Source organism: Rhinopithecus roxellana, chromosome 15 (genome assembly GCF_007565055.1).
Source record: "Rhinopithecus roxellana isolate Shanxi Qingling chromosome 15, ASM756505v1, whole genome shotgun sequence".
Classification (NCBI taxonomy): domain Eukaryota; kingdom Metazoa; phylum Chordata; class Mammalia; order Primates; family Cercopithecidae; genus Rhinopithecus; species Rhinopithecus roxellana.
Window position 1 is genome coordinate 14079902 of NC_044563.1, and position 12993 is coordinate 14092894.

The following is a 12993-nucleotide window of genomic DNA, read 5'->3' on the forward strand; positions in this document are numbered from 1 at the left end:
GCCGCCTCAGGCCGCGCCCCCTTAAAGCGTCACCAGACGCCGCGTCCCGTCCCGGCCTCCCCCGCGCGCTGGCGCGGGGCTTTCTGGGCCAGGGCGGGGCCGGCGAACTGCAGCCGGGAACGGTTGAGGAAGGGCCCGTCCCGCCTTCCCCGCGCCGGGTTCCGGGGGCGCCATGGAGCCCCGGGCGGTTGCAGAAGCCGTGGAGACGGGGAAGGAGGATGTGATTATGGAAGCTCTGCGGTCGTACAACCAGGAGGTGAGCGGCCGCCTGAGGCCGGGGGCGGGGGCGGGCACGGAGGGGGTGGGGCAGGGTCGTGCGCGGGTGGTCGGGAGGGTGTGGGTGAGGCAGGGCTTGTGTCAGCAAGCTTAGGGGACGCGGCGGGGTCAGGGTGGCAGGTCAGGGATGCAGTGTTGGGGGGAGAGTGTCTGGGGTGCACCCGTTGGGTGGCAGGTGTCTAGGGATGGGGGCGAGTGTAGACCCTGCCACCCCTTCTGAGCAGTGGCTGCTGCCTGAGTTAGAGGCCAATAGGCCGCCCCCCATCAGCAGGCGCGGATACTGCCCCTCTGTGGACTTGAATTCACTCGTTCTCTCTGCAGCACTCCCAGAGCTTCACGTTTGATGATGCTCAACAGGAGGACCGGAAGGTGGGTGCTGGCCCGAGGGGTAAAGGGACAGGGACGGGTGGCCCCAGGAAGAGGGGCCTGGTGGAGCCGCTCTTCTCCCTGCCCACAGAGACTGGCGGAGCTGCTGGTCTCGGTCCTGGAACAGGGCTTGCCACCCTCCCACCGTGTCACCTGGCTGCAGAGTGTCCGAATCCTGTCCCGGGACCGCAACTGCTTGGACCCGTTCACCAGCCGCCAGAGCCTGCAGGCACTGGCCTGCTATGCTGACATCTGTGGCTCTGAGGGGTCCGTCCCAGACTCCCCCGACATGGATGTTGTACTGGAGTCCCTCAAGTGCCTGTGCAACCTCGTACTCAGCAGCCCTGTGGCACAGATGCTGGCAGCAGAGGCCCGCCTAGTGGTGAAGCTCACAGAGCGTGTGGGGCTGTACCGTGAGAGGAGCTTCCCCCACGATGTCCAGTTCTTTGACTTGAGGCTCCTCTTCCTGCTAACGGCACTCCGCACCGATGTGCGCCAGCAGCTGTTTCAGGAGCTGAAAGGAGTGCATCTGCTGACTGACACACTGGAGCTGACACTGGGGGTGACTCCTGAAGGGAACCCACCCAAGCTCCTTCCTTCCCAAGAGACTGAGCGGGCCATGGAGATCCTCAAAGTGCTCTTCAACATCACCCTCGACTCCATCAAGGGGGAGGTGGACGAGGTGAGCGCTGACCTCAACCCATGGATGGGTCTCAACTCAGCTCCAACATTTCCTGGACCTGCTTCCCACTGGGTACCTTCAGGTTTCTGGGTGTCAGACATGGAGAGGACAGGACCTCCCAGCCTGTTGGGACAAGGCCAAGGAGATGCCAGTTCTGGGCTGGGACCTTAGGGAAGGATTCTGAGGGAAGTAGAGGCCACTTCTGGCTCTTGCTGCCTGGCAGGGGGCTGTGGGCTCTCCGGGGAGACTGTAAGAGATCCTCCACCATGAGGCTGTGAGTGGGGCCGAGACAGAGTGTGACTTCATCCCAAGGGTATGTGTTAACATTCCTAATCAGGGAAGTGCTCTTAGAAGAATACTTACGGAGTTTTTAGGAAGACAGCAGTGGTCATCTTTTGCCCCCAGCACTAGCCAGAGTCACCTAGGAGACCCCAGGGGACCAAGTGTGCAGTACAGGAGGTGCACAGTCATTGCCACACAGTCCTGGAGTGCAACAGACAGTAGAGCCTCAGCAGGCAGCAGTGGGATGAGTGGCGCTCCTCAAAGGAACCCTTCTTTCTTTGGTCAGGAAGACGCTGCTCTTTACCGACACCTGGGGACCCTTCTCCGGCACAGTGTGATGATTGCTACTGCTGGAGACCGCACAGAAGAGTTCCATGGGTGAGGATGGGGCTTTTTCTGGGAGGGAAGTGTGTCCACATTTGTAGATGGTCATCCTCAACCCTGGCCATGAACCAGAACCACCTGAGAGCCCAGGCCCCACCCTAGAGGGTCTGACTTTGTCTGGGTGAGTGAGACTGGACATCCGTGTGTTTCCAGAGACTAATGGGTGCTTCTAATATGTGGCCAGGACAACAGCCATGAATTTGGGGGCAGGAATGTGCCACCTGGGCCTTGGGTAGTGGCAACAGACAGTGTGGTATTTACTAGGGCACATTGGCTCCGTGTCCCCGTTCTTGGTCCACCCGGTGTGGTTTCCAGAGATGGTCTGGTGCTTTGGCCCAGACAGGGTAGGGGAGGCAGGGTGTCTCAGTGCCCCCACTTCCCCAGGGGACCCCACTGTACAGCTGAGTGGCAGTGCCTCTCAGATCAGTCTCTGCCCTTGGCTTTAGTCCCCAGTGCTGCCCCTTTGGGACCTCAGACGCCAGCTCATGTAATGTGTGGTTCAGTGGGGGCACAAAGATTGCATCTGTGCTGAGGGATTAGCCCTATTGAGACCCCCACCTACATCTGTCCCCAGCCACGCAGTGAACCTCCTGGGGAACTTGCCTCTCAAATGTCTGGATGTTCTCCTCACCCTGGAGCCACACGGAGACTCCGTGGAGTTCATGGGAGTGAATATGGATGTGATTCGTGCCCTCCTCATCTTCCTAGAGAAGCGTTTGCACCAGGTAGGCTGGGGATGGCTGTACAGGCTCCCCCAGTGGCTCTGGCACTGGTTCTCCTGCACAGCTGTGGTCAGTGCTTCTACACTGTCCACACTGGTAAGTGGAAATCATCTTGGTGGTGTGATACGGACTTTTCTTCCGGCTGTTCTGTGGTCCAGCCTGGCAACAAACTAGACCCTTCCTTCATGAGAAGCATGTGGACACCTTCCACACACTTGAAGGTTTTACTTCTTAAATCTTTGTGGATCTTTATTGAGTGGTCCTGAGAAGCCCCCGAGTCCCTGCTTTTAACTCCCAGACACAGGCAGCCCTTGACTACAAGCATAGCTGTCCCTCAACATCCTGAGGAGACCCGTAGGAACCTCAGATCAAAGCTTCCCTCTGATTCCTGTGACTGCACTACAGGGCATCTGGACAGCTAGGGCTCTAACCATCCTCCAGGAGCTTGCAGAAAGCAGGCTGGAGCACAATAAACCGAGATTTAGGAGACCTCTTGGGAATCTACCTGCCTAAGCAGGGGACACACATGGTGCGTGCGAGCCAGTCAGGGTAGGGAGCTGGCATTGGATGTACAGCCGGGGGGTTGTCTGTGCCTGTCGCTGTCGCTGACACTGCTGGTGCTGGGGTCCAGGCACATTATGCTAGGAGGGTCAGGAACTCCCTGCTGTCTGTCCATGAAGTACCCAGAGCGGGGATTCGGTTCTCGTTTCTTTTTGCCACCAACATCTGAGGGCAATGTGTGTGCCAGTCTAAAGCTTTAATTGCTTTGTGTTTTCTTCCCAGCCCTGGTTTATAGTTGAGGTAATTAGACTTAAAGCAGTTATTTCTCCCAAGTCAAAAAGCTTACCAGTACCTCTGTGTGCGGCTCTGTGCCTGTCCTTTTCAAAAGTGACACAGACACCCACCACCCACTCTTGGGCTTCCGCTGACTAACTGCAGAGGGGCCTCTTCCCAAACCTCTACCACCAGGACCAGCTGCCGTATACGTTGGTGGGAAGGGGCGGTGGGGGGTGTAACTCTGCACCAGTCTCAGATTAGGCAGGAGCACAGCCACGATGACAGAGGCTCCTCTACAGACACACAGGCTGAAGGAGAGCGTAGCTCCCGTGCTGAGCGTGCTGACCGAATGTGCCCGGATGCACCGCCCAGCCAGGAAGTTCCTGAAGGCCCAGGTATGAGACTGAGGAGCTGGCACTCCCGGGGGATGTAGTTTCGGCCCTGATCACAGACCAAGCCCAAGCTTAGGGACGGCCACCTCCCCAGGTGCTGCCCCCTCTGCGGGATGTGAGGACACGGCCTGAGGTTGGGGAGATGCTGCGAAACAAGCTTGTCCGCCTCATGACACACCTGGACACAGATGTGAAGAGAGTGGCCGCCGAGTTCTTGTTTGTCCTGTGCTCTGAGAGTGGTGAGTTATGGAGATCCGGGTCCCAGCCCCCCCACCTCAGCCAGCCTTGCACACTGACCTCTGCCTTGCCCCCAGTGCCCCGATTCATCAAGTACACGGGCTATGGGAATGCGGCTGGCCTTCTGGCTGCCAGGGGCCTCATGGCGGGAGGCCGGCCTGAGGGCCAGTACTCGGAGGATGAGGACACAGACACAGACGAGTACAAGGAAGCCAAGGCCAGGTGTGTGCCCCCAACACCCCCTCGGGTCTCCACTCACAGCCCCCTAGTCCCTGCTTACACACCCATGTGGACCCCTGTAGGGTGGGACAGGATGACCAGTGGGCAAGACCTTCCAGAATCAAGCACCTGTCCCTAAGTGCTATCTGGGATACCAGAAGGTGGCAGGTGGCAGTTGCTGGTTACCAGTGCCGCTTCTGGAGGGAGGCCTCTTCCCGCAGTTGCCTTGCCCACCTCACCCCACTGGGAAAATAGGTGGCTTGCCTCCTGTCCTGGAGAGTCACTAACGCGTTCCCCACATTCCACCTGCTGGGAAACAGCATAAACCCGGTGACCGGGAGGGTGGAGGAGAAGCCGCCTAACCCTATGGAGGGAATGACGGAGGAGCAGAAGGAGCACGAGGCCATGAAGCTAGTGACCATGTTTGACAAGCTCTCCAGGTGTGTGGCATGAGGAGGGGCCTGTAGCTGGGAGAAGGGAGAGCTGACCCACATCCTGTCTTGTGAGCCCCAGGAGGTAGGATCAGAGGAGAGCTTAGGATCCTGGTGTTAGGTTGCATTGCTGATGTTTGAAATCACTTGCCCTGGAGGAAATTCTCCCAGGGGATGGGTATATTGAGATCAGTATTGTGCCCATTTTACAGATGATAACTGAGGCCCAGAGAAATTAAGAGACTCTCTAAGGCCGAGCATGGCAGCTCATGCCTGTAATCCCAGCACTTTTGGAGGCTGAGGCAGGTGGATCACAAGGTCAGGAGATCGAGAGCATCCTGGCCAACATGGTGAAACCCCGTCTCTGCTAAAATACAAAAAAACGTTAGCTGGGCATGGTGGTGTGTGCCTGTAGTCCCAGCTACTTGGGAGGTCGAGGCAGGGGAATCACTTGAACCTGAGAGGCAGATATTGCAGTGAGCTGAGATTGCACCACTACACTCCAGCCTGGCGACAGAGTGAGACTTCGTCTCCAAAAAAAAAAAAAAAAGAGACTGTCTAACGTTGCTACACTTATTGGAGATGGCCCAGTGTCCAAATGAACAGACTGCTTAAGGCCAATTTAGATGTCTAAATTAAGAAACTGCTTAAAGCCATGAGATAGCAGTTAGGATTTGGGCCCAATTAACAGAAGGTCCAACCAGGCTTCCCTGGTAAATGAGAGCAGCCTACTGGGTGGAGAAGAAGGTAGCAGCCAGGGGTGAGCAGGACCCCTGCATGGCCAACTGGGCCCCTTCCCCAGTCCCATTGCACCTTTCCCCCACAGGAACAGAGTCATCCAGCCAATGGGGATGAGTCCCCGGGGTCATCTTACGTCCCTACAGGATGCCATGTGCGAGACTATGGAGCAGCAGCTCTCCTCGGACCCTGACTCAGACCCTGACTGAGGATGGCAGCTCTTCTGCTCTCCCATCAGAACTGGTGCTGCTTCCAGAGACTTCCTTGGGGTTGCAACCTGGGGAAGCCACATCCCAGTGGCTCCACACTCCTCTCTCCATCTTAGAAACCCCTTCTCTTTACTCCCAAGGTTCTGTTCATGATTTGCCTCTGGTCCAGTTTCTTATCTCTGGACTGCAATGGTCTTCTTGTGCTAGAACTCAGGGCTCAGCCTTGAATTCCGCAGACAAAGTACTTTCTTTTGTCTGTGCCAAGAGGAATGTGTTCAGAAGCTGCTGCCTGAGGGCAGGGCCTACCTGGACACACAGAAGAGCATATGGGAGGGCAGGGGTTGGGTGTGGGTGTGCACAAAGCAAGCACATCTGGGATGGGCACGCTGGCAGAGCCAGTGTGTTGGGGCATGTGCTGCACTTCCCAGGGAGAAAGAACCTGTCAGAACTTTCTATACGACTATGTCAGAACACACACTTCCAAGGTATGTACGCTCTGTTGTTTCTGTCCTGCCTTCACTGAGCGCAGGGCTGGAGGCCTCTTAGACATTCTTGGTCCTCGTTCACCTGCCCACTGTAGTATCCACAGTGCCCAAGTTCTTACTGGTTTTGGCAATTAAACCTCCTTCTTACTGGTTTAGACTACACTTAGAAGAAGGAAAATGCCCCTGTGTGACCATAGATTGAGATTTATACCACATACCACACATAGCCACAGAAACGTCATCTTGAAATAAAGAGTTTTGGGCAAAAATATATGTGTGAATATATGTGTAAATTATCAAATAAACGGGCCAGGCACAGTGGCTCATGCCTGGAATCCCAGCACTTTGGGAGGCCAAGGCAGGTGGATCACTTGAAGCCAGGAGTTCGAGACCAGCCTGGCCAGCATAGCGAAACCCGTCTCTACTACAAATATGCCCCTGTGCTAGGCGTGGTGGGACACATCTGTAGTCCCAGCTACCCAGGAGGCTGAGGCAGGAGAATCGCTTAAACCCGGGAGGCGGAAGTTGCAGTGAGCTGAGATCGCAACACTGAACTCCATCCTGAGCGACAGAGCAAGACTCTCAAAAAAATAAAATAAAAAAGGAACATTAACTAGAGTTAGAAACTAATTTCATTCTTTTTAGAATTCAACACTTTTCCTAGGTCACCAGTTCCACCTTTTGTTCTTACCAGAGCAGTCACAGGACCCCCTTCCTGGGAGTCACTGTCATTAAATCTATTCCCATCAGCTCAGCCCAGGGTAGGCAAGGTTCAGGAATGGGAAGTGCTTTTGTCTGGGGAAACATGCAGGTAATCTGATGCCAGGAAGGAGGATGTGCATTTGGGTAAGAGCCCAGGAGGAAGCAGCTGGTGCCTGACAGGGCGAGCCATCAGAGCTAGGCTTGGTGCTGCCCCAGGAGAAGGAGCCTGTGCAGAAGTGGGAGCTCAGTGGATTCTACCTCGTATGTCACAATCCAGCAGGTGACCAGGACTCACCTTGGTTTGAAGTGAGTAATGCCTTCCCTGTCTCAGAGATTAGCTCTGTCACTGGAGGAAGCCCTGGGGGAGGGGGGCTAGTGTGGGGACAGGAGACCAGATAGAAAGTGCTGGGATGTTCTGGAACAGATCTGTTTCTGGAGGAGAGGCTGAGTATGGAGAATCAACAGAATGTGACCACCTTCAGAGGGAGGAGCTGGGCCATCTCCAATAAACCCAGGGACACATGCCTTCAGTCCTCAGACTTCCCACAGAGGGGATGCCATGTGCTCCAGGGTTCCCTTTTTCCAACTCATGTCAACCCTTGCAGTCCCTCTGAGGAGACTAAATATATTTCATGCTGGAAATAAAGAACAGATTTTCTCTCATTAAAAACAGCCCTACTAAAGGAGACCGACATGCTAGAAGTGCAGCACTAGGGCCTCAGGACTACACTTTGGGACATGAAGAGGGCTGGGGGCTGCTCGGCCCAAGTCTGGATCTTCTAACCAACAGATGCTGAGCTTGCCCTTCACCTGGGCACAGAAAGCAAACTCGGTCTGGGATTCCAGTCGGTCTGTTCAGTTCAAGAGGGTCACAGAAGAAAGCTTTTTCCACTAGGAGCTTCAGCAGAGTGAAGAGTTCAACACAGCAAACAGGCAGGCAGGCAGGCAGTTCCTTTGTATATGTGACAGGGCGGCCCTGAATGTAAACACAGCCCTACCAGTCAGCGCAGCTCACGGCCTGAGAAGGCATTCCAGTGGTAGCCTCCGGTGTCCACTCAGTTCACATATTCTGGTTTGACCAAAATTAGCCATGAGGTCTCGTCAGATTTGGGATGTGGATGTCTCCTATGTCACCATTTATTGTGTGGGGGCAGCCATCATCCTATTTGTCTGGTCCATTAAGCTGGAACACAGAAGACAGAGGGTATCAGCTATCTCTTAACACACCCAGGCAGGCCAGCAGATCTCTGGTCAAACAGATCTAGCTGCAAACATGCAAAATATCTCACAAAACAAGCTGCTTTCTGCAAATACTGCTGCTGTGCAGGCTAAGAGGATCCCAGCAGGCCTGGGCAGAGCAGGGTGGCTAAACGGAGAGCCTCATTCTAAGGGACCTGAAGTGCCCAAATCAAGATGTACTGATGCTCGTGTGCTTAAAACCATCCACTATTTGGAAAAGTAACCCCTTGGATAGTAATTCTTCTAAAAACAAAAAGTCATAACCCATTTTACATAAATTTGCGTGAAACTACATTATACAGTTCAAATCCTGTTGGGCCACTTCCAAAACCCCACAGGAGCTACCAGAATTACAATCTGCTTTTCTATGAAAACAGAAGTTGGGCCCGGGCATGCTGGCTCACACCTGTAATCCCAGCACTTTGGAGGCCAAGGCGTGTGGATCACCTGAGGTCAGGAGTTTGAGACCAGCCTGACTAACATGGTGAAACCCCGTCTCTACTAAAAGTACAAAAAGCCGGGCATGGTGGTGCGCGCCTGTAATCCCAGCTACTCAGGAGGCTGAGGCAGCAGAATCACTTGAACCCGGGAGGCAGGGATGCAGTGAGCCGAGATCACGCCACTGCACTCTAGCCTAGGCAATAAGAGTGAAACTCCGTTACAAAAAAAAGAAAATAGGAAGTCAGAGCAGGAAAAGGCTCCCTCAAAAAAGCCTGCTGGACTGATCTAAGACCTCTGCTGCCTTGTGAGCTGGCCAGGAGGCACTCGCCTCTCAGTGTTTAAGCCTCGTTGTTAGCTGGGTTCCCTGCTACCATAATGAAGTGACCATGATTGGTAAAAAATCAGCCTGCGACCAGAGGTTGGAGGTCTCGGACTGGTGGAGGTAAGGAGAGTACTGACCCCATGGCCCTGAGCCATGAGGCAGCCACAGCTGTGGACGAGGAAAAAGGATCAGGATTTCCTGAGACATCTGCCTTGGAAGACAAGAGGAGCATCAACTGTGATATATGCTGGTTGATACAGTTTGGCTGTGTCCCCACCCAAATCTCACCTTGAATTGTAATAATCCCCACGGGTCCAGGATGGGGCCAAGTGGAAGTAACTGAATCATGGGGGCGGGGCTTTTCCATGCTGTTCTTGTGGTAGTGAGTAAGTCTCACAAGATCTGACAGTTTTCGAAAGGGCAGTTCCCCTGCACACGTCCTCTTGCCCACCGCCGTGGAAGACGGGACTTTGCTCCTCCTTGTCTTCCACTGTGATTGTGAGGCCCCCACAGCCATATGGAACTGTGAGTCCATTAAACCTCTTTCCTTTATAAATGACCCAGTCTCAGGTATGCCTTTATTAGCAGCATGAGAACATACTAACACACTGGTGAAATCCCCTTTGGACAGTGTCACATCTACCTGTAATCATAACGCTGGACTTTAAATGCTTAATGCTACCTCCCACTGAAAACCCTTAATATCAAGGCTACACATGCTACATGATTCTCATGGGAAACTGCATTTTCTGTAACTTCACTGGTTTACAGGCGGTTTGGAATCTCTTAGAAAGAAAGCATCAAGCCTCTTTGGCTTTCCTCCGCGGATTATAATCGATCAATGGCTCTCATACCAATTACTTCCGAAAAGCATCACTAATGTAGCCTTCATCCCACACAGATGCAGAGAACTTTAGCTTCTCAAAGTTCTTTAACCCGTATCATCTCAGAATCACATACCAGGCCTTAGAGGAACACTGTTGGCTGCTTTACTTTAGGGAGTGAAGGTAATGCTTATAGTCTGTTAATAGTGTAGACTCATCAGCCCTGAGTGTCTGGACCATGTCCCTGCTTGGCCTGTTAGCATCTGTTTCTTCATCTCTAAATGGAGGTATTGAAAGTAATACCCAATCAGGTCCAGGTAGCACCTGGTGCAGGATTCACAGCATCATCGGTTATGACTGTTACTGTGTTAGCCAGCGGGGTTCCATACGAGGGAGACCACACCCTAGAGCAGTGAGGAGGGCAGCCCCTTGGATGGTCCTCCTCAGCAGTCTGTACCTTCCCAGTTTCCCGCTGGACAAGGTCCCGCATCTCTTCTGTCCAGCCCAGAAGCTCCACTAGCCTTTCCACGCTGTGAACCACGTCCCCCAGCTGGGCCACGTCCCTGCCGCGAGGACGCCACGCCAAGGGTCCCACTAAGTCCCGGTTGATGAGCAGTCGGGGAACGGAGCTCCGCACGGCCTCGGTCAAGCTGGCAAAAGGCTCCACCTGAAAAATGGCCCAAATGTGAGGGTACAGCGTCCACCCTACAAGCCCCGCAGGATGTTTCGTGCCACAGCCACTGAGGCCTTGGAGGAGCAGCAGACTGGCAGTCAGACCCGGCGATATACGGAAAACCCACCACCAATCTCATTTCTTCAGTTGAGCTCCTGCTACTTGGCCTCAGTGACTCGATGTTTCCTCCCCTCAGCCTCCCTCTCTTCCACTTCTTGCTGCTTCCACACGTCCTTGCTTCTCCCCACCTCCGTTCCAAGGCTCATCAGGGATCCAACCTTCCTACCTCCTCTTTGTGAGCACGTTCTGTTCTCCCTGTCCTCCCCAGCTCGCTGTCTCCCAGCATGCCGCAGAGGGACGACAGCACAGACTCGTCCAGCTCCTCTGGCTAGCCCTGCTCGCAGTGACAGCCACCACCAGCATCGGGCACCCAGAGAAGCTGGTGCCCTGAGCAGGAGTTACGGTTATGTCTCTCCATGGTCTTTACCACCCAGCCTCTAGAGAGGCCTAGCTCGGTGCCATCAGGCTTCTTCATACAGCTCTCGAAGCGTCTTTTAAGAGGAACAAGGTAAAAAATGGATACATTAATAAATGGCATTAAAACTGGCTCATTATCTGGGAGGAAAATGTTCCATTCCTACCTCCCATTGAAAAAAATTCAAATGGATTAAAGGTTTCAATGTAAACAAAACAGTTCTTGAAGAAAACTGAGGGTTTACAAGTAAGGATAGGGAAAAACATTTTAGGTGTGAAAACTGAAGTCAGATGAGGCAAAGGAAAGTGACAGATCTGACTATGTAAATACTATTACATCAGTATCTACATAAAACTACTATGTAGAAAATTAAAAAATTTTAAAAACCTCTCATCATAAACTGCAAAAATATTTATAACATATGATAATAGTTTATATTGCTAATTAATAAACTCATTTATAAACATATAATGTATGAACTAATTTATAATGTTAATTTATAATGAAATTGCTATTAGCCGGGCACGGTGGTTCATGCCTATAATCCCAGCACTTTGGGAGGCCAAGGCAGGTGGATCACCTGAGGTCAGGAGTTCAAGACCAGCCTGGCCAACATGGTGAAACCCCGTCTCTACTAAAAACACAAAAATTAGCTGGGCGTGGTGGCACACACCTGTAGTCCCAGCTACTCGGGAGGCCGAGGCAGGAGAATGGCTTGAGCCTGCGAGGTGGAGGTTGCAGTGAGCCGAGATTGTGCCACTGCACTCCAGCCTGGGAGACAGAGCGAGACTCTGTCTCAAAACAAAAAAAAAAAAGAAATTTATATTACCCTTAAAATTGATTTATATTATATAATTTCTATTAAAATTAAAACTAATGTCTATTGCTAATTTACAATGACCCAATGAAAAATGAGCAAGAGATACAAATATACAATCCAAAGAGGGGAAACACAACTGGCCAATAAACATGAAAAGATGAGGCCGGGCGCGGTGGCTCAAGCCTGTAATCCTAGCACTTTGGGAGGCCGAAACAGGCGGATCGCGAGGTCAGGAGATGGAGACCATCCTGGCTAACACGGTGAAACCCCGTCTCTACTAAAAACTACAAAAAACTAGCCGGGCGAGGTGGCAGCGCCTGTAGTCCCAGCTACCTGGGAGGCTGAGGCAGGAGAACGGCGTGAACCCGGGAGGCGGAGCTTGCAGTGAGCTGAGATCCGGCCACAGCGCTCCAGCCTGGGTGACAGAGCGAGACTCCGTCTCAAAAAAAAAAAAAAAAAAAAGAAAAGATGAATTTCATTCTTTACTACAGAAATGCAAAATCCACACCCCCCTCCACACACACACATGCATTTTTTTAACCAATTTGATTTGTGTGATTTTGGTTTTGGTGAGGATGTGATAAAATGGCTACACAAAAACACAGTTTGTGGCAATGTAATTGTTCCATCTTTCTGGAAGGCAAGTTCTCAATATTTATCAGCACTCACCCTTCAGGAGTACTTGCACCCTTCAGGAGTACTTGCATGGGTAGATCAGGACGACACACAGGGATATTCGCTACAGCATGGGATCTCAGTCTGTTGCCCAGGCTGGAATGCAGTGGCATGATCCTAGTTCACTATAACCTCAAACTCCTGGGCTCAAGCAATCCCCCTGCCTCAGCCTCTCAAATAGCTGCAACTACACAGACCGCACCTGGCTATCTTTTTATTTTTTGTAGAGACGAGGTCTGACTATACTGCCCAGGCTGGTCTCAAATGCCTAGCTTCAGGCAATCTTACTGCCTTAGCCTCCCAAAGTGCTGGGATAACAGGTGTGAGCCACAGTGCCTGGCCCGGCGTTACTTTTAATATAAAAATTATATACTATTTATTGTCATTGTCCATCAGTAAGAAATTGCTTACATAAACTGTATTAAATCCACAAAACCTATGTTACAGCTCTTGTGGCTGAATATGTTTCAGAATTTTTGAGATTTTAAAAAAGATCATATGGTTTACACTCCACATACTATGTCACACCTAAAGGGGATCCGGAGTGGTACTCCATAGTCAAACACATTAATATTTCGTCCACAAAGCACATGAGACAGAGTCCATGCGTGACACCAGCTCG

At 52.4% G+C, this 12993-nt stretch overlaps 2 protein-coding genes across 8 annotated transcripts in view; one reads left to right on the forward strand and one right to left on the reverse strand.

The window, feature by feature from the left end:
• Positions 1–6462, forward strand: RIC8A (RIC8 guanine nucleotide exchange factor A). 2 transcript variants are annotated; one of them, XM_030917868.1, is made up of 10 exons: positions 1–256; positions 598–645; positions 734–1324; positions 1893–1984; positions 2565–2715; positions 3789–3884; positions 3976–4120; positions 4196–4340; positions 4658–4777; positions 5595–6462. In XM_030917868.1, the coding sequence occupies exons 1-10, from the start codon at positions 173–175 to the stop codon at positions 5713–5715; spliced, it is 1593 nt and encodes a 530-aa protein (XP_030773728.1). In that variant the 5' UTR covers positions 1–172; the 3' UTR covers positions 5716–6462. The 2 variants fall into 2 exon arrangements, with proteins under 2 accessions (XP_030773728.1, XP_030773727.1); XM_030917867.1 differs by having other exon boundaries at positions 41–256; positions 3958–4120.
• Positions 6390–12993, reverse strand: part of SIRT3 (sirtuin 3) — a 23397-nt gene continuing 16793 nt past the window's right edge. For 5 of the 6 annotated variants that reach the window (XM_030917871.1, XM_010376471.2, XM_010376470.2 and 2 more), the window contains exons 6-7: positions 10186–10395; positions 6390–8085 (exon numbers count right to left, since the gene is read on the reverse strand). In XM_030917871.1, coding sequence (XP_030773731.1) covers positions 8065–8085; positions 10186–10395 — 231 coding nt within the window. In that variant the 3' untranslated portion in view covers positions 6390–8064. The remainder of the gene's footprint in view (positions 8086–10185; positions 10396–12993) is intronic. The other variant, XM_030917870.1, reaches the window with a different exon arrangement.